This window comes from Salvelinus fontinalis, chromosome 1, assembly GCF_029448725.1.
Source record: "Salvelinus fontinalis isolate EN_2023a chromosome 1, ASM2944872v1, whole genome shotgun sequence".
Taxonomy (NCBI): Eukaryota; Metazoa; Chordata; class Actinopteri; order Salmoniformes; family Salmonidae; genus Salvelinus; species Salvelinus fontinalis.
The window spans coordinates 100,653,810-100,673,112 of NC_074665.1; the positions used below are offsets into that span (position 1 = coordinate 100,653,810).

Here is a 19,303-nt window from a genome sequence, read left to right on the forward strand (position 1 = left end):
AACAAGGACATTTATAAGTGACCCCAAACGTTTGAACGGTAGTGTACATATGATATATGAATAATGTAAGATATGTAAACATTATTAAAGTGGCATTTTATAAAGTGACTGGTGAACCATTTATTAAAGTGGCCAGTGATTGGGTCTGTATGTTGGGGGCAGCCTCTCTGAGTTAGTGATGGCTGTTTATCAGTCTGATGGCCTTGAGATAGAAGCTGTTTTTCAGTCTCTCGGTCCCTGCTTTGATGCACCTGTACTGACCTCGCCTTCTGGATGATAGTGGGGTGAACAGGCAGTGGCTCGGGTGGTTGTTGTCCTTGATGATCTTTTTGGCCTTCCTGTGACATCGGGTGGTGTAGGTGTCCTGGAGGGCAGGTAGTTTGCCCCCGGTGATGCGTTGTGCAGACCGCACCACCCTCTGGAGAGCCCTGCGGTTGTGGGCGGAGCAGTTGCCGTACCAGGCGGTGATACAGCCCGACAGGATGCTCTCGATTGTGCATCTGTAAACGTTTTTGAAGGTTTTGGGTGACAAGCCAAATTTCTTCAGCCTCCTGAGGTTGAAGAGGCGCTGTTGCGCCTTCTTCACAACGCTGTCTGTGTGGTTGGACCATTTCAGTTTGTCGGTGATGTGGACGCCAAGGAACTTAAAACGTTCCACCTTCTCCACTATGGTCCCGTCGATGTGGATAGGGGGCTGCTACCTCTGCTGTTTCGTGAAGTCCACGATCATCTCCTTTGTTTTGTTGACGTTGAGTGAGAGGTTATTTTCCTGACACCACACTCCGAGGGCCCTCACCTCCTCCCTGTAGGCCGTCTTGTCATTGTTGGTAATCAAGCCCACTACTGTTGTGGCGTCTGCAAACTTGATGATTGAGTTGGAGGCGTTTATGGCCACGCAGTCATGGGTGAACAGGGAGTACAGGAGAAGGCTGAGAACGCACCCTTGTGGGGCCCCAGTGTTGAGGATCAGCGAAGTGGAGATGTTGTTTCCTACCTTCACCACCTGGGGGCGGCCCGTCAGAAAGTCCAGGATCCAGTTGCACAAGGCGGGGTTGAGACCCAGGGCCTCCAGCTTGATGATGAGCTTGTAGGGTACTATTGTGTTAAATGCTGAGATGTAGCCAATTAACAACATTCTTACATAGGTATTCCTCTTGTTCAGATGGGATAGGGCAGTGTGCAGTGTGATGGCGATTGCATCGTCTGTGGACCTGTTGGGGCGATATACAAACTGAAGTGGGTCTAGGGGGGCCGGTAAGGTGGAGGTGATATGATCCTTGACTAGTCTCTCAAAGCACTTCATGATGACAGAAGTGAGTGCTACGGGGCGGTAGTCATTTAGTTCAATTATCTTTGCCTTCTTGGCTACAGGAACAATGGTGGCCATCTTGAAGCATGTGATTGAATATGTCTGTAAACACTCCAGCCTGCTGCTCTGCGCATGCTCTGAGGACGCGGCACGAACGCCGTCTGCGCCGGCAGCCTTGCGAGGGTTAACGTGTTTAAATGTTTACTCACGTCGGCTACGTTGAAGGAGAGGGGGGGAGGGGTGCAGTCCCTGTTAGCTGGTCGGTGGAACTGTATTATCCTCAAATGTCGTGAAGTAAAAGTTGTCAAAAATATAAATAGTAAAGTACAGATCCCCCCAAAAATGACTTAAGTAGTACTTTAAACTATTTTTACTTAAGTACTTTGCACCACTGGCTGAGAGCACAGAGAGGGAAAATGGTTTTGCTGTGTTAATATTACACAATAACACCAGACGCTGTCTTGTCTGCCACCTGGTGGAGGAGAAGAGAATTACACCTGTTATCTCAGTTACCTCTGACTCTCAGGTTGGCTTCACTGCTCAGAGCTGCTGTCAATACAACAATACCCCATCTGGTCTGTCTCGTCTGCCACCTGGTGGAGGAGAGGAGAATTACACCTCTTATCTCAGTTACCTCTGACTCTCAGGTTGGCTTCACTGCTCAGAGCTGCTGTCAATACAACAATACCCCATCTGGTCTGCCACCTGGTGGAGGAGAGGAGAATTACACCTGTTATCTCAGTTACCTCTGACTCTCAGGTTGGCTTCACTGCTCTAGAGCTGCTGTCAATACAACAATACCCCATCTGGTCTGTCTAGTCTGCCACCTGGTGGAGGAGAGGAGCATTACACATACCTTCATTATCTCAGTGTCCTCTTCTTTTCTGTCTGTTTCTATTCTCTCTGGTTGACTTCACATCTGAGAGACAGAGAGAGAGAGAGCATTGAAGAGCTGTCTGAAGGAGAACAACAGAATAGAGAAGGCTCTATGTCTTAGTTCTTAACTCCTCTCCCGTGTCTCTTCTTCGTTGTTCTCTCAAGGCTGCTTCCTCTTATCTTATCAAAACCAGTCACATGTTGTCTTCTTTTCTCTCCACCCCTCACCAGACATCGACAGGCTACAGCCCTGAGCTTCTAAGTAAAGCTTTCTTTCTAGTGTGTGTGTGTGTATGTGTGTGTGTGTGTGTGTGTGTGTGTGTGTGTGTGTGTGTGTGTGTGTGTGTGTGTGTGTGTGTGTCTCTCAGAGTGGAACACAGCCACATTAAAAGGATGACTGGCAGTGCGAGGGCTTTTCATGTCCTGGATTTCATATTTTGTCAAGATTTAAGGGATTACAGTTTCTTCCAAGAATATTAATTGGATTTTTCTGGAGCTGTTGTTTGTTTTTTTGTGTCTTGTACCGTTATCAACTGTCATCTTGTCCTGAAAGTAGTGCACTATAAAGGGAATAGGGTTCCATTTGCGACTAGGGTTCCATTTGGGACTAGGGTTCCATTTGGGAATAGGGTTCCATTTGGAAATAGGGTTCCATTTGGGAATAGGGTTCCATTTGGGACTAGGGTTTCATTTGGGAATAGGGTTCCATTTGGGAATAGGGTTCCATTTGGGAATAGGGTTTCATTTGGAATTAGGGTTCCATTTGGAATTAGGGTTCCATTTGAGAATAGGGTTTCATTTGGGACTAGGGTTCCATTTGGGACTAGGGTTCCATTTGGGACTAGGGTTCCATTTGGGAATAGGGTTCCATTTGGGACTAGGGTTCCATTTGGGAATAGGGTTCCATTTGAGAATAGGGTTTCATTTGGGCATAGGGTTTCATTTGGGACTAGGGTTCCATTTGGGAATAGGGTTCCATTTGGGAATAGGGTTCCATTTGGGACTAGGGTTTCATTTGGGAATAGGGTTCCATTTGGGACTAGGGTTCCATTTGAGAATAGGGTTTCATTTGGGACTAGGGTTCCATTTGGGAATAGGGTTCCATTTGGGACTAGGGTTCCATTTGGGACTAGGGTTTCATTTGGTAATAGGGAATAACACACACACAATTCTTAAAGCACTTTTGACAGTTATCCGTAGATGTGTCTCTATGGGGATGAGAAAGACATATTTGTGTGTACCTGTGTTTCCCAGGTGCTCAGCTTGTCATGTCTTCTCTTTCGTCTCTCCCCCAACCCTTGTAGATGCGTCAGGGAGCGTTCCTGGTGAATGCAGCGCGGGGAGGGCTGGTGGATGAGAAGGCCCTGGCTCAGGCCCTGAAGGAGGGGAGGATACGTGGCGCTGCCCTGGACGTGCACGAGATAGAACCGTTCAGGTGAGACACACGTGCATGCGTGTACGAGCACACACACACACACACACACACACACACACACACACACACACACACACACACACACACACACACACACACACACACACACACACACACACTCAGTTTACCTGACAGTAACACCTCTACCAGCTCAGTATAGTTTACCTGACAGTAACACCTCCTACCAGCTCAGTATAGTTTACCTGACAGTAACACCTCCTACCAGCTCAGTATAGTTTACCTGACAGTAACACCTCAGTATAGTTTACCTAACAGTAACACATCAGTATAGTTTACCTGACAGTAACACCTCTACCAGCTCAGTATAGTTTACCTGACAGTAACACCTCAGTATAGTTTACCTGACAGTAACACCTCCTACCAGCTCAGGGAGTTCTGGTGTCAGGGAGTTCTGGTGTTGAGGGTTAGTTATGGTGTTGAGGGTTAGTTATGGTGTTGAGGGTTAGTTATGGTGTTGAGGGTTAGTTATGGTGTTGAGAGTTAGTTATGGTGTCAGGGAGTTATGGTGTCAGGGAGTTATGGTGTCAGGGAGTATTGGTGTTGAGGGTTAGTTATGGTGTTGAGGGTTAGTTATGGTGTTGAGGGTTAGTTATGGTGTTGAGAGTTATGGTGTCAGGAAGTTCTGGTGTTGAGGGTTAGTTATGGTGTTGAGAGTTAGTTATGGTGTCAGGGAGTTATGGTGTCAGGAAGTTCTGGTGTTGAGGGTTAGTTATGGTGTTGAGGGTTAGTTATGGTGTTGAGGGTTAGTTATGGTGTTGAGGGAGTTATGGTGTTGAGGGTTAGTTATGGTGTTGAGGGTTAGTTATGGTGTTGAGGGTTAGTTATGGTGTTGAGGGTTAGGCATGGTGTTGAGGGTTAGTTATGGTGTCAGGGAGTTATGGTGTTTAGGGTTAGTTCTGGTGTTGAGGGTTAGTTATGGTGTTGAGGGTTAGTTATGGTGTTGAGGGTTAGTTATGGTGTCAGGGAGTTATGGTGTTGAGGGTTAGGTATGGTGTTGAGGGTTAGGTATGGTGTTGAGGGTTAGTTATGGTGTTGAGGGTTAGTTATGGTGTTGAGGGTTAGTTATGGTGTTGAGGGTTAGTTAGGGTGTTGAGGGTTAGTTATGGTGTTGAGGGTTAGTTATGGTGTTGAGGGTTAGTTATGGTGTTGAGGGTTAGTTATGGTGTCAGGGAGTATTGGTGTTGAGGGTTAGTTATGGTGTCAGGGAGTTATAGTGTTGAGGGTTAGTTATGGTGTTGAGGGTTAGTTCTGGTGTTTTATTTTTATTTTTTTTCCGTTATTTTACCAGGTAAGTTGACTGAGAACACGTTCTCATTTGCAGCAACGACCTGGGGAATAGTTACAGGGGAGAGGAGGGGGATGAATGAGCCAATTGTAAACTGGGGATTATTAGGTGACCATGATGGTTTGAGGGCCAGATTGGGAATTTAGCCAGGACACCGGGGTTAACACCCCTACTCTTACGATAAGTGCCATGGGATCTTTAATGACCTCAGAGAGTCAGGACACCCGTTTAACGTCCCATCCGAAAGATGGCACCCTACACAGGGCAGTGTCCCCAATCACTGCCCTGGGGCATTGGGATATTTTTTAGACCAGAGGAAAGAGTGCCTCCTACTGGCCCTCCAACACCACTTCCAGCAGCATCTGGTCTCCCATCCAGGGACTGACCAGGACCAACCCTGCTTAGCTTCAGAAGCAAGCCAGTAGTGGTATGCAGGGTGGTATGAGGGTTAGTTATGGTGTCAGGGAGTATTGGTGTTGAGGGTTAGTTATGGTGTTGAGGGTTAGTTATGGTGTTGAGGGTTAGTTCTGGTGTTGAGGGTTAGTTATGGTGTTGAGGGTTAGTTCTGATGTTGAGGGTTAGTTATGGTGTCAGGGAGTTATGGTGTCAGGGAGGTATGGTGTCAGGGAGTTATGGTGTTGAGGGTTAGTTATGGTGTCAGGGAGTTCTGGTGTCAGGGAGTTCGGGTTCTACTGTGGACACACATCAACAAGACGTCAACAGAGGACCTGTAATTCCACACTACAGTGGCTCATATCAGTGACACCTTGACACATAACCTAGGACCAGGGCATGGAGGGTGAGTTGGGAGGACTGAGGGAAGAAGAAGGAGAGGAAGTCTCAGCATGTGTTACCAGGGACGGAGAGGAGATGAAGAGAGGAGATGAAGTGAGGAGATGAGGAGATGAGGAAAGGAGATTAGATGAAGAGGCCACTGCCTGATTTGACTGAGGGGTCTGATACTTGTTCTCTCTACCCCCCCCCCCCCCCCCCCCCCCCTCCTCCCCCATCCCCAACCCTCCCTCTCACTAGTTTTGCTACAGGCCCTCTGAAGGATGCTCCCAACCTGATCTGTACACCACACACAGCCTGGTACAGTGAACAGGCTTCTCTGGAGATGAGAGAGGCAGCTGCCACCGAGATACGAAGAGCCATCAGCGGTACGCCTGTTTCCCAGCACCTCACTAGTCAGGGACCCTGTTCCCCAGCACCTCACTAGTCAGGGACCCTGTTACCAAGCACCTCACTAGTCAGGGACCCTGTTCTCCAGCACCTCACTAGTCAGGGACCCTGTATCCCAGCACCTCACTAGTCAGGAACCCTGTTATCAAGCACCTCACTAGTCAGGAACCCTGTTCCCCAGCACCTCACTAGTCAGGAACCCTGTTCCCCAGCACCTCACTAGTCAGGAACCCTGTACCCCAGCACCTCACTAGTCAGGAACCCTGTTCCCCAGCACCTCACTAGTCAGGAACCCTGTACCCCAGCACCTCACTAGTCAGGAACCCTGTTCCCCAGCACCTCACTAGTCAGGGACCCTGTACCCCAGCACCTCACTAGTCAGGGACCCTGTTACCCAGCACCTCACTAGTCAGGAACCCTGATCCCCAGCACCTCACTAGTCAGGAACCCTGATCCCCAGCACCTCACTAGTCAGCGACCCTGATCCCAAGCACCTCACTAGTCAGGAACCCTGTACCCCAGCACCTCACTAGTCAGGAACCAGCACCTCACTAGTCAGGGACCCTGTACCCCAGCACCTCACTAGTCAGGGACCCTGTACCTCAGCACCTCACTAGTCAGGGACCCTGTACCTCAGCACCTCACTAGTCAGGGACCCTGTTCCCCAGCACCTCACTAGTCAGGGACCCTGTACCCAGCACCTCACTAGTCAGGGACCCTGTCCCCCAGCACCTCACTAGTCAGGAACCCTGTTCCCCAGCACCTCACTAGTCAGGGACCAGCACCTCACTAGTCAGGGACCCTGTACCCCAGCACCTCACTAGTCAGGAACCCTGTTTCCCAGCACCTCACTAGTCAGGGACCCTGTACCCCAGCACCTCACTAGTCAGGAACCCTGATCCCCAGCACCTCACTAGTCAGGGACCCTGTACCCCAGCACCTCACTAGTCAGGGACCCTGTACCCCAGCACCTCACTAGTCAGGAACCCTGTACCCCAGCACCTCACTAGTCAGGAACCATGTTCCCCAGCACCTCACTAGTCAGGGACCCTGTTACCCAGCACCTCACTAGTCAGGAACCCTGTACCCCATCACCTCACTAGTCAGGAACCCTGTACCCCAGCACCTCACTAGTCAGGAACCCTGCTCCCCAGCACCTCACTAGTCAGGGACCCTGTTCCCCATCACCTCACTAGTCAGGGACCCTGTCTCCATCCCATAGCTAACATCTCTCCATCCCATAGCTAACATCTCTCCATTCCATAGCTAACATCTCTCCATCCCATAGTGAAAATCTGTCCATCCCATAGCTAACATCTCTCCATTCCATAGCTAACATCTGTCCATCCCATAGCTAACATCTCTCCATCCCATAGCTAACATCTGTCCATCCCATAGCTAACATCTCTCCATCCCATAGCTAACATCTGTCCATCCCATAGCTAACATCTCTCCATCCCATAGCTAACATCTCTCCATCCCATAGCTAACATCTGTCCATCCCATAGCTAACATCTCTCCATCCCATAGCCAGCATCTGTCCATCCCATAGCTAACATCTCTCCATCCCATAGCTAACATCTGTCCATCCCATAGCTAACATCTGTCTATCCCATAGCTAACATCTCTCCATCCCATAGCTAACATCTCTCCATCCCATAGCTAACATCTTTCCATCCCATAGCTAACATCTCTCCATCCCATAGCTAACATCTCTCCATCCCATAGCTAACATCTCTCCATCCCATAGCTAACATCTCTCCATCCATCTCTCCATCCCATAGCTAACATCTCTCCATCCCATAGCTAACATCTCTCCATCCCATAGCTAACATCTCTCCATCCCATAGCTAACATCTCTCCATCCCATAGCTAACATCTCTCCATCCCATAGCTAACATCTCTCCATCCCATAGCTAACATCTCTCCATCCCATAGCTAACATCTCTCCATCACATAGCTAACATCTCTCCATCCCATAGCTAACATCTCTCCATCACATAGCCACCATCTCTCCATCCCATAGCTAACATCTGTCCATCCCATAGTTAACATCTCTCCATCCATCTCTCCATCCCATAGCTAGCATCTCTCCATCCCATAGCTAGCATCTCTCCATCCCATAGCTAACATCTCTCCATCACATAGCCAGCATCTCTCCATCCCATAGCTAACATCTCTCCATCACATAGCTAACATCTCTCCATCCCATAGCTAACATCTCTCCATCCCATAGCTAACATCTCTCCATCCCATAGCTAGCATCTCTCCATCCCATAGCTAGCATCTCTCCATCCCATAGCTAACATCTCTCCATCACATAGCCACCATCTGTCCATCCCATAGCTAACATCTCTCCATCCCATAGCTAACATCTCTCCATCACATAGCCAGCATCTCTCCATCCCATAGCTAACATCTCTCCATCACATAGCCAGCATCTCTCCATCCCATAGCTAACATCTGTCCATCCCATAGTTAACATCTCTCCATCCATCTCTCCATCCCATAGCTAGCATCTCTCCATCCATCTCTCCATCCCATAGCTAACATCTGTCCATCCCATAGTTAACATCTCTCCATCCATCTCTCCATCCCATAGCTAACATCTCTCCATCCATCTCTCCATCCCATAGCTAACATCTCTCCATCCCATAGCTAACATCTCTCCATCCCATAGCTAACATCTCTCCATCCCATAGCTAACATCTCTCCATCCCATAGCTAACATCTGTCCACCCATCTCTCCATCCCATAGCTAGCATCTCTCCATCCCATAGCTAACATCTGTCCATCCCATAGCTAACATCTGTTCATCCCATAGCTAACATCTGTCCATCCCATAGCTAACATCTGTCCATCCCATAGCTAACATCTCTCCATCCCATAGCTAACATCTCTCCATCCCATAGCTAACATCTGTCTATCCCATAGCTAACATCTCTCCATCCCATAGCTAACATCTCTCCATCCCATAGCTAACATCTCTCCATCCCATAGCTAACATCTCTCCATCCCATAGCTAACATCTCTCCATCCCATAGCTAACATCTCTCCATCCCATAGCTAACATCTCTTCATCCCATAGCTAGCATCTCTCCATCCCATAGCTAACATCTCTTCATCCCATAGCTAACATCTCTCCATCCCATAGCTAGCATCTCTCCATCCCATAGCTAACATCTGTCCATCCCATAGCTAACATCTCTCCATCCCATAGCTAACATCTGTCTATCCCATAGCTAACATCTCTCCATCCCATAGCTAACATCTCTCCATCCCATAGCTAACATCTCTCCATCCCATAGCTAACATCTCTTCATCCCATAGCTAGCATCTCTCCATCCCATAGCTAACATCTGTCTATCCCATAGCTAACATCTCTCCATCCCATAGCTAACATCTCTCCATCCCATAGCTAACATCTCTCCATCCCATAGCTAACATCTCTTCATCCCATAGCTAGCATCTCTCCATCCCATAGCTAACATCTCTTCATCCCATAGCTAACATCTCTCCATCCCATAGCTAGCATCTCTCCATCCCATAGCTAACATCTCTCATCACATAGCTAACATCTCTCCATCCATCTCTCCATCCCATAGCTAACATCTGTCTATCCCATAGCTAACATCTCTCCATCCCATAGCTAACATCTCTCCATCCCATAGCTAACATCTCTCCATCCCATAGCTAACATCTCTCCATCCCATAGCTAACATCTCTCCATCCCATAGCTAACATCTGTCTATCCCATAGCTAACATCTCTCCATCCCATAGCTAACATCTCTCCATCCATCTCTCCATCCCATAGCTAGCATCTCTCCATCCCATAGCTAACATCTCTCCATTCCTTCTTTATCCCCTTTTAATCACTCTGATGATGATTCAGGTTGGTGCTCTGTATTAGACCTAGCCATCTGTCTCTCTCTGTGTCTTTACCTCTCTCTCTCTCCATGTTTCTTAATCCATCTCCCTCTCCTCCCTCCATCTCCCCACTTTCTCTCTCTCTCCATCGCAGGCCGCATCCCTGACAGCCTAAGAAACTGTGTGAATAAGGAGTTCTTTGTGACCACAGGACCGTGGGCAGTAATGGACCAGCAAGGTGTCCACCCAGAGCTCAATGGCACCGCCTACAGGTAGGCTGAGGAAGCACAGCTACAAGTGTGACATCTGTCTGTCTGTCTGTCTGTCTGTCTGTCTGCCTGCCTGCCTGCCTGTCTGTCTGTCTGTCTGTCTGTTTTAACCTGTCTGTCTGTCTGTCTGTCTGTCTGTCTGTCTGTCTGTGTTTTAACTGCAACCCTGTTCCTGGAGAGATACCCTCCTGTAGGTTTTAACTCCAACCCTGTTCCTGGAGAGATACCCTCCTCTAGGTTTTAACTCCAACCCTGTTCCTGGAGAGATACCTTCCTCTAGGTTTGAACTCCAACCCTGTTGTTTTAACAGGACAGCTCTAGTAACAGGGTCTAGTAACAGGGTCTAGTAACAGGGTCTAGTAACAGGGTCTAGTAACAGGACAGCTCTAGTAACAGGGTCTAGTAACAGGGTCTAGTAACAGGGTCTAGTAACAGGGTCTAGTAACAGGGTCTAGTAACAGGGTCTAGTAACAGGGTCTAGTAACAGGGTCTAGTAACAGGGTCTAGTAACAGGGTCTAGTAACAGGGTCTAGTAACAGGGTCTAGTAACAGGGTCTAGTAGCAGGGTCTAGTAACAGGACAGCTCTAGTAACAGGGTCTAGTAACAGGGTCTAGTAACAGGGTCTAGTAACAGGGTCTAGTAACAGGGTCTAGTAACAGGGTCTAATAACAGGGTCTAGTAACAGGACAGCTGTAGTAACAGGGTCTAGTAACAGGGTCTAGTAACAGGACAGCTCTAGTAACAGGGTCTAGTAGCAGGACAGCTCTAGTAACAGCTCTAGTAACAGGGTCTAGTAATAGGGTCTAGTAACAGGGTCTAGTAGCAGGACAGCTCTAGTAACAGGGTCTAGTAACAGGGTCTAGTAACAGGGTCTAGTAACAGGGTCTAGTAACAGGGTCTAGTAACAGGGTCTAGTAACAGGACAGCTCTAGTAACAGGGTCTAGTAACAGGGTCTAGTAACAGGGTCTAGTAACAGGGTCTAGTAACAGGGTCTAGTAACAGGGTCTAGTAGCAGGGTCTAGTAACAGGACAGCTGTAGTAACAGGGTCTAGTAACAGGGTCTAGTAACAGGGTCTAGTAACAGGGTCTAGTAACAGGGTCTAGTAACAGGCTCTAGTAACAGGACAGCTCTAGTAACAGGGTCTAGTAACAGGGTCTAGTAACAGGGTCTAGTAACAGGGTCTAGTAACAGGACAGCTCTAGTAACAGGGTCTAGTAACAGGGTCTAGTAACAGGGTCTAGTAACAGGACAGCTCTAGTAACAGGGTCTAGTAACAGGGTCTAGTAACAGGGTCTAGTAACAGGGTCTAGTAACAGGGTCTAGTAACAGGACAGCTCTAGTAACAGGGTCTAGTAACAGGGTCTAGTAACAGGGTCTAGTAACAGGACAGCTCTAGTAACAGGGTCTAGTAACAGGGTCTAGTAACAGGGTCTAGTAACAGGGTCTAGTAACAGGGTCTAGTAACAGGGTCTAGTAACAGGACAGCTCTAGTAACAGGGTCTAGTAACAGGGTCTAGTAACAGGGTCTAGTAACAGGGTCTAGTAACAGGGTCTAGTAACAGGACAGCTGTAGTAACAGGGTCTAGTAACAGGGTCTAGTAACAGGGTCTAGTAACAGGGTCTAGTAACAGGGTCTAGTAACAGGACAGCTCTAGTAACAGGGTCTAGTAACAGGGTCTAGTAACAGGACAGCTCTAGTAACAGGGTCTAGTAACAGGGTCTAGTAACAGGGTCTAGTAACAGGACAGCTCTAGTAACAGGGTCTAGTAACAGGGTCTAGTAACAGGACAGCTCTAGTAACAGGGTCTAGTAACAGGGTCTAGTAACAGGACAGCTCTAGTAACAGGGTCTAGTAACAGGGTCTAGTAACAGGGTCTAGTAACAGGGTCTATTAACAGGGTCTAGTAACAGGACAGCTCTAGTAACAGGGTCTAGTAACAGGGTCTAGTAACAGGGTCTAGTAACAGGGTCTAGTAACAGGGTCTAGTAACAAGACAGCTCTAGTAACAGGGTCTAGTAACAGGGTCTAGTAACAGGGTCTAGTAGCAGGGTCTAGTAACAGGACAGCTCTAGTAACAGGGTCTAGTAACAGGGTCTAGTAACAGGACAGCTCTAGTAACAGGGTCTAGTAACAGGGTCTAGTAACAGGGTCTAGTAACAGGGTCTAGTAACAGGGTCTAGTAACAGGGTCTAGTAGCAGGGTCTAGTAACAGGGTCTAGTAACAGGGTCTAGTAACAGGACAGCTCTAGTAACAGGGTCTAGTAACAGGGTCTAGTAACAGGACAGCTCTAGTAGCAGGGTCTAGTAACAGGATCTAGTAACAGGGTCTAGTAACAGGGTCTAGTAACAGGGTCTAGTAACAGGGTCTAGTAACAGGACAGCTCTAGTAACAGGGTCTAGTAACAGGGTCTAGTAACAGGGTCTAGTAACAGGGTCTAGTAACAGGACAGCTGTAGTAACAGGGTCTAGTAACAGGGTCTAGTAACAGGGTCTAGTAACAGGGTCTAGTAACAGGGTCTAGTAACAGGGTCTAGTAACAGGACAGCTCTAGTAACAGGACAGCTCTAGTAACAGGGTCTAGTAACAGGGTCTAGTAACAGGGTCTAGTAACAGGGTCTAGTAACAGGGTCTAGTAACAGGGTCTAGTAACAGGACAGCTGTAGTAACAGGGTCTAGTAACAGGGTCTAGTAACTGGGTCTAGTAACAGGGTCTAGTAACAGGGTCTAGTAACAGGGTCTAGTAACAGGGTCTAGTAACAGGGTAACAGGGTCTAGTAACAGGGTCTAGTAACAGGGTCTAGTAACAGGGTAACAGGGTCTAGTAACAGGGTCTAGTAACAGGGTCTAGTAACAGGGTAACAGGGTCTAGTAACAGGGTCTAGTAACAGAGTAACAGGGTCTAGTAACAGGGTCTAGTAACAGAGTAACAGGGTCTAGTAACAGGGTCTAGTAACAGGGTCTAGTAACAGGGTCTAGTAACAGGGTCTAGTAACAGGGTCTAGTAACAGGGTCTAGTAACAGGGTAACAGGGTCTAGTAACAGGGTCTAGTAACAGGGTCTAGTAACAGGGTAACAGGGTCTAGTAACAGGGTCTAGTAACAGAGTAACAGGGTCTAGTAACAGGGTCTAGTAACAGGGTAACAGGGTCTAGTAACAGGGTCTAGTAACAGGGTAACAGGGTCTAGTAACAGAGTAACAGGGTCTAGTAACAGGGTCTAGTAACAGGGTCTAGTAACAGGGTCTAGTAACAGGGTCTAGTAACAGGGTCTAGTAACAGGGTAACAGGGTCTAGTAACAGGGTAACAGGGTCTAGTAACAGGGTCTAGTAACAGGGTCTAGTAACAGGGTCTAGTAGCAGGACAGCTCTAGTAACAGGGTCTAGTAACAGGGTCTAGTAACAGGGTCTAGTAACATGGTCTAGTAACAGGGTCTAGTAACAGGGTCTAGTAACAGGGTCTAGTAACAGGGTCTAGTAGCAGGACAGCTCTAGTAACAGGGTCTAGTAACAGGGTCTAGTAACAGGGTCTAGTAACAGGGTCTAGTAACAGGGTCTAGTAACAGGGTCTAGTAGCAGGGTCTAGTAACAGGGTCTAGTAACAGGGTCTAGTAACAGGGTCTAGTAACAGGACAGCTCTAGTAACAGGGTAACAGGGTTGGAGAGCCCTGATAGAGCGTTACCTCTTACCCCTTCACCATGTGACCTCCCTGGATGTTGATCTGATCTCAGTCTGTCCACCTCCATGTGCTTCTCTCACACAGCCAAGCCAACCAAACTCTGCACGCCCTAACAACCGGTGTTCCTCAAGACAAAATGTAATACCTTTTAGCACTCAGGTAAATACTGTGTGATGATGCGTGCCCCTCCTCGTTCTGCCAGGCCTGGATATACTACGACCATAGAAATATAATCTATAGAACTGTTCTCCCCATTCATTCTACAGATTGTATTTCTATGACTAGAACCTCCCTGTTTCTCACCTATTTGCTGTGGACTGTAATGTTGCTATCGCCCTCTGATGTGTTCTCTTAAAACATCCCTTTAGCTTAGAAATAAACCAACTTCTGAGTAGATGTACTTCCTTCCTCTAATCAACCATTACTCATCTTTGCTCCCTGTGGAGCATAAGGTGACAACAAGTCCACACTTGTTGCGTAGATTTATACGCTAGCAAAGATAGTGTTTCCCAACACCCTCTTCCATTAGACGGACCGACCCCCTCTACCATTAGATGGACCCCCTCTTCCATTAGACAGACCGACCCCCTCTACCATTAGATGGACCCCCTCTTCCATTAGACGGACCGACCCCCTCTTCCATTAGACGGACCGACCCCCTCTTCCATTAGACGGACCGACCCCCTCTTCCATTAGACGGACCGACCCCCTCTTCCATTAGACGGACCGACCCCCTCTTCCATTAGACGGACCGACCCCCTCTTCCATTAGACAGACCGACCCCCTCCTTCATTAGACAGACCGACCCCCTCTTCCATTAGACAGACCGACCCCCTCTACCATTAGACATACCGACCCCTCCTCCATTAGACAGACCGACCCCCTCCTCCATTAGACAAACCGACCCCCTCCTCCATTAGACAAACCGACCCCCTCTACCATTAGACAGACCGACCCCCTCTACCATTAGACAGACCGACCCCCTCTTCCATTAGACAGACCGACCCCCTCTACCATTAGACGGACCGACCCCCTCTACCATTAGACGGACCGACCCCCTCTACCATTAGACATACCGACCCCTCCTCCATTAGACAGACCGACCCCCTCCTCCATTAGACAAACCGACCCCCTCTACCATTAGACAGACCGACCCCCTCTACCATTAGACAGACCGACCCCCTCTTCCATTAGACAGACCGACCCCCTCTTCCATTAGACGGACAGACCCCCTCTACCATTAGACAGACCAACCACTAAGCAGATCTAGATGTTGACACTAGTAGGAGGAGGTGTGTGGTTCAGGGGGCATGACGTCACCTACATGACTTTCCGTCATTCACATGGACAGTCTGCTTCTTGCTTGTTAATCTGCAGACTGACAGTGGTAGATATGTGTGTGTTAGCACTGAACATATTTGTTTCAGTGTGATATGAGAGAGAGAGAGAGAGCGAGAGAGAAAGAGAGCGAGAGGAAAGAGAGAGAGAGAGGAGAGAGAGGAAAGAGAGAGAGAGATGAAAGAGAGAGAGAGAGAGAGGAAAGAGAGAGAGAGAGGAGAGAGAGAGAGATATAGAGAGAGAGAGAGGAGAGAGAGACAGAGATATAGAGAGAGAGAGACAGAGAGAGACAGAGACACAGAGACAGAGAGAGAGACAGAGAGAGAGAAAGGTCTTCTACTACTCTGATGCCTGTCCTCATCACACAACACATAGGAATCTTCAGCTCTGGGCTGCTTTGCTATTGCCTGCCTGTCTACAGATGACCTTTGACCCTGACCTCTAACCTCCCTCTCCCTAGGTACCCGCCAGGCATGATGGGCATGGCTCCAGGGGTGATCCCGGGTGGGTTAGAGGGGATGGTGCCAGGGGGGGTACCAATCGCCCATACCTTGCCCTCTGGTACGCACCCGTCCCAGGCCCCTTCGCCCAACCAGCCAGCCTCCAAACACTGTCACGGAGAGACCAGAGAGCACCTCACCGAGCAATAGCACCCTGACCGCCAGCCTAGCAGCCAGCCAGCCAAACAGCAGAGAGGACAACAACAACAGGAAGAGCATTATGCTCCTCAACACCTCCTCAAACTCAACCAGCAGAGAGGACAACAACAACAGTGCCACAGGCAGCAGCTAATGGGGATCCATAATAAATACAAAGGAAGAGCATCATGCTTTACACCTCCTCAAACTCAACCAGTAGAGGACAACAACAGGAAGAGCATCATGCTCCTCAACACCTCCTCAAACTCAACCAGTAGAGGACAACAACAACAGGAAGAGCATCATGCTCCTCAACACCTCCTCAAACTCAACCAGTAGAGGACAACAACAACAGGAAGAGCATCATGCTCCTCAACACCTCCTCAAACTCAACCAGTAGAGGACAACAACAGGAAGAGCATCATGCTTTACACCTCCTCAAACTCAACCAGTAGAGGACAACAACAACAGGAAGAGCATCATGCTCCTCAAACTCAACCAGTAGAGGACAACAACAGGAAGAGCATCATGCTCCTCAAACTCAACCAGTAGAGGACAACAACAACAGGAAGAGCATCATGCTCCTCAAACTCAACCAGTAGAGGACAACAACAGGAAGAGCATCATGCTCCTCAAACTCAAGCTACACTCACAACCAACTCACGTAAACAAACACACAAACAGAAGCGCCCGACTGAAGTGGGACCAATGAGACACAGAACACAACGCTATATACCGTCAGCCCTGGGAATAAACCTACCGAACTGTGAATGAAGAAGCCGTTCCTGCACGGATTTGTACTTAACGTTTTAGTTTTGACCGTCTCGTTGGTCCGTACGGTCTCTTTAGGTTCAGTACCAACTACTACACTACTCATTTTATTTTGGGAACATGCCCATTTGGTCCGTTGTGTGGGACCATGGGTCCAGTGTTAGCTATCTATCGCCGTCGTATAGTGGCAAGCAGACAGGAGACTCACCTCAGAGCATCATGGGAAGACATCCTGACCAATGGGAGGACATGAGAGAAACCTTTGACATCAACCCCCCCCCCAACCCCCATTATTTGACCCCCCAACCCCTCAATCCTTTGACCCCTTGACCCCCCCACCCCTCTGCCTTCTCCTGCCCTTCTTATGCAACGTGCATTGTCAGGTCTCCTCTACGTCTATTCTGTGTTACGCCATAAAATATAATATTTTCATTTTGATCTTAATTCATTTTGATCTAAATTAGACAAAAAAAATATGATAATAAACTATATATAAATATTTTTTTCTTTTCTTATTTTTTTGTTTATATATACAGTGGGGAGAACAAGTATTTGAAACACTGCCGATTTTGCAGGTTTTCCTACTTACAAAGCATGTAGAGGTCTGTAATTTTTATCATAGGTGCACTTCAACTGTGAGAGACGGAATCTAAAACAAAAATCCAGAAAATCACATTGTATGATTTTTAAGTAATTAATTTGCATTTGATCACCTACCAATCAGATTTTGAGGTTTAATCCAAAGGGCTGTTAAGCCAATAACACAGCACATAGAAATACAATAATAACACATTAAACACATTAAAAATACATCAACAACACATGCTAAATACATCTATAATACATTATTTTGTAAGTTCCAAGGTAAAACAGTATTGTTCCATATCGTCCAGGTCAGTCAGTGTTCAACAACACGTGTTTCTCCAACGGTCTGATTGTAGTTAATCCGACTTATTGGGAGTTGAGTCGTGTTTCACACGGCGCTCCAGAGACAACAGGAGTCCGTTCAGGTTATTACGGAGGGACTCCACTCCTCTCAGAGATTTAGGATTCAATCTGATCACGAGTTATAAGCATTGTGGTTTTTTTATTTGTAATTTTTAAAGGTGATTTCTGATTGAGCCGACACATGCACCGTTTTACCGTGAATGGGATCTCCACGGACGCAGTCACATGACCTTTAACAAGCTGCGTTTTCAACGGATTGAATCCCAGCCCTACTCTCTTTCTCTCTCTGTCTGTCTCTCTCTCTCTGTCCCTCTCTCTCATCTCTCTCTCTCTGTCTGTCTCTCTCTCTGTCCCTCTCTCTCATCTGTCTCTCTCTCTGAACCTCAACATGGAACTGGACTACTCCCTCAGATAGGCCCGTGTCTATCCTGAAAGACGGTGTGTGACACATCTCACTGTCAGCAAGAGGAAGAGGACGTCATTTGCTGTTCATTATTGGATGATAAGAATACATTTTTGTGCAGCTGTCAAGAGAGACCATGTTTATTATTCACTAAAGAGGACGTTTATGATTTTAACTGTTTTGCACGAGGACACCGTGTCTGTTATTCTCTCTGTTTGTGACAAAATAACATTTTTTATGGGTCTCCTTGCAAATGGACAAGCAAGCCTGACTCTCTCCCTATTGACGGCGAAAGGAAACCGCTTGTGACTCTCCCACGGGGCGATTTGGTTGTGTTGAGCCCCACTACACATCTCCGATTGATTGATCTCTTGTGAAGCTCAACTTTCATTCCTTTATGACTCAGGAAAACACCCTTTTTTTGCAGATATCGTTTCCCCTCCAAAAATGGCTTCCAATAATGTGTGTAGTTCTGGATATTCTCCCTCTTTCCTCCTTCCTCCATTGTGGTATTTTTATATAATGAGGCACATCCACCCATTTTTGGTGTTTAAAAGAGTTTTTGCTAGATTTGTCCTGTTTAGATTTGTATTGCCTAGTTCAATGTTCCTATAACCATTAGTCCCATGTGATCCCTCCATCCTCCTCCTCTCTTCTTCGTGCTATTGAAGGACGTGGCCCTTTGGGCCATTTTGCTATTTACTCTATTATAAAACGGGTAGTTTGGATCCTGGATGCTGATTGGTTGATAGCCGTTAGTTATTCACGATAATACATAAATGCCTGTTAACAGTTCCATTGGAATTAACTCTGTACTTGGTCAGAGTACTAGGAAACTGTGTCCCAGCAATAGCAAAAGAAGAGACAGCCAGCCAGCAGTAGGTTTTATTTTAGTGTGAGTATTTGTTACTTGTGCAAGGTGATCATTTATCATTCAGTGCAGCTCAAATAAAATAAAAATTATTGAGATTTAGCTGTGTGTGTGTGAGATTGTTTAAAAGCATATGACTCTGTCATCTAACATCTACCTGGGGCGGCAGGTAGCCTAGTGGTTAGAGGGGGGAGGCAGGTAGCCTAGTGGTTAGAGGGGGGAGGCAGGTAGCCTAGTGGTTAGAGGGGGGCGGCAGGTAGCCTAGTGGTTAGAGGGGGGCGGCAGGTAGCCTAGTGGTTAGAGGGGGGCGGCAGGTAGCCTAGTGGTTAGAGGGGGGGAGGCAGGTAGCCTAGTGGTTAGAGGGGGGAGGCAGGTAGTCTAGTGGTTAGAGGGGGGGCGGCAGGTAGCCT

At 47.7% G+C, this 19,303-nt stretch overlaps 1 protein-coding gene across 2 annotated transcripts in view; it reads left to right on the forward strand.

The window, feature by feature from the left end:
• LOC129865359 (C-terminal-binding protein 2-like) overlaps nucleotides 1–16,327 on the forward strand; it is a 25,342-nt gene extending 9,015 nt beyond the window's left edge. The window contains exons 4-8 of one of the 2 annotated variants that reach the window (XM_055938106.1): nucleotides 3,490–3,620; nucleotides 5,959–6,086; nucleotides 10,131–10,248; nucleotides 14,009–14,083; nucleotides 15,723–15,812. In XM_055938106.1, the coding sequence (XP_055794081.1) occupies nucleotides 3,490–3,620; nucleotides 5,959–6,086; nucleotides 10,131–10,248; nucleotides 14,009–14,066 (435 nt within the window). In that variant the 3' untranslated portion in view covers nucleotides 14,067–14,083; nucleotides 15,723–15,812. Of the gene's footprint in view, nucleotides 1–3,489; nucleotides 3,621–5,958; nucleotides 6,087–10,130; nucleotides 10,249–14,008; nucleotides 14,084–15,722 lie in introns of both variants that reach the window. The other variant, XM_055938097.1, reaches the window with a different exon arrangement.
• Nucleotides 16,328–19,303: the final 2,976 nt, after the last annotated feature.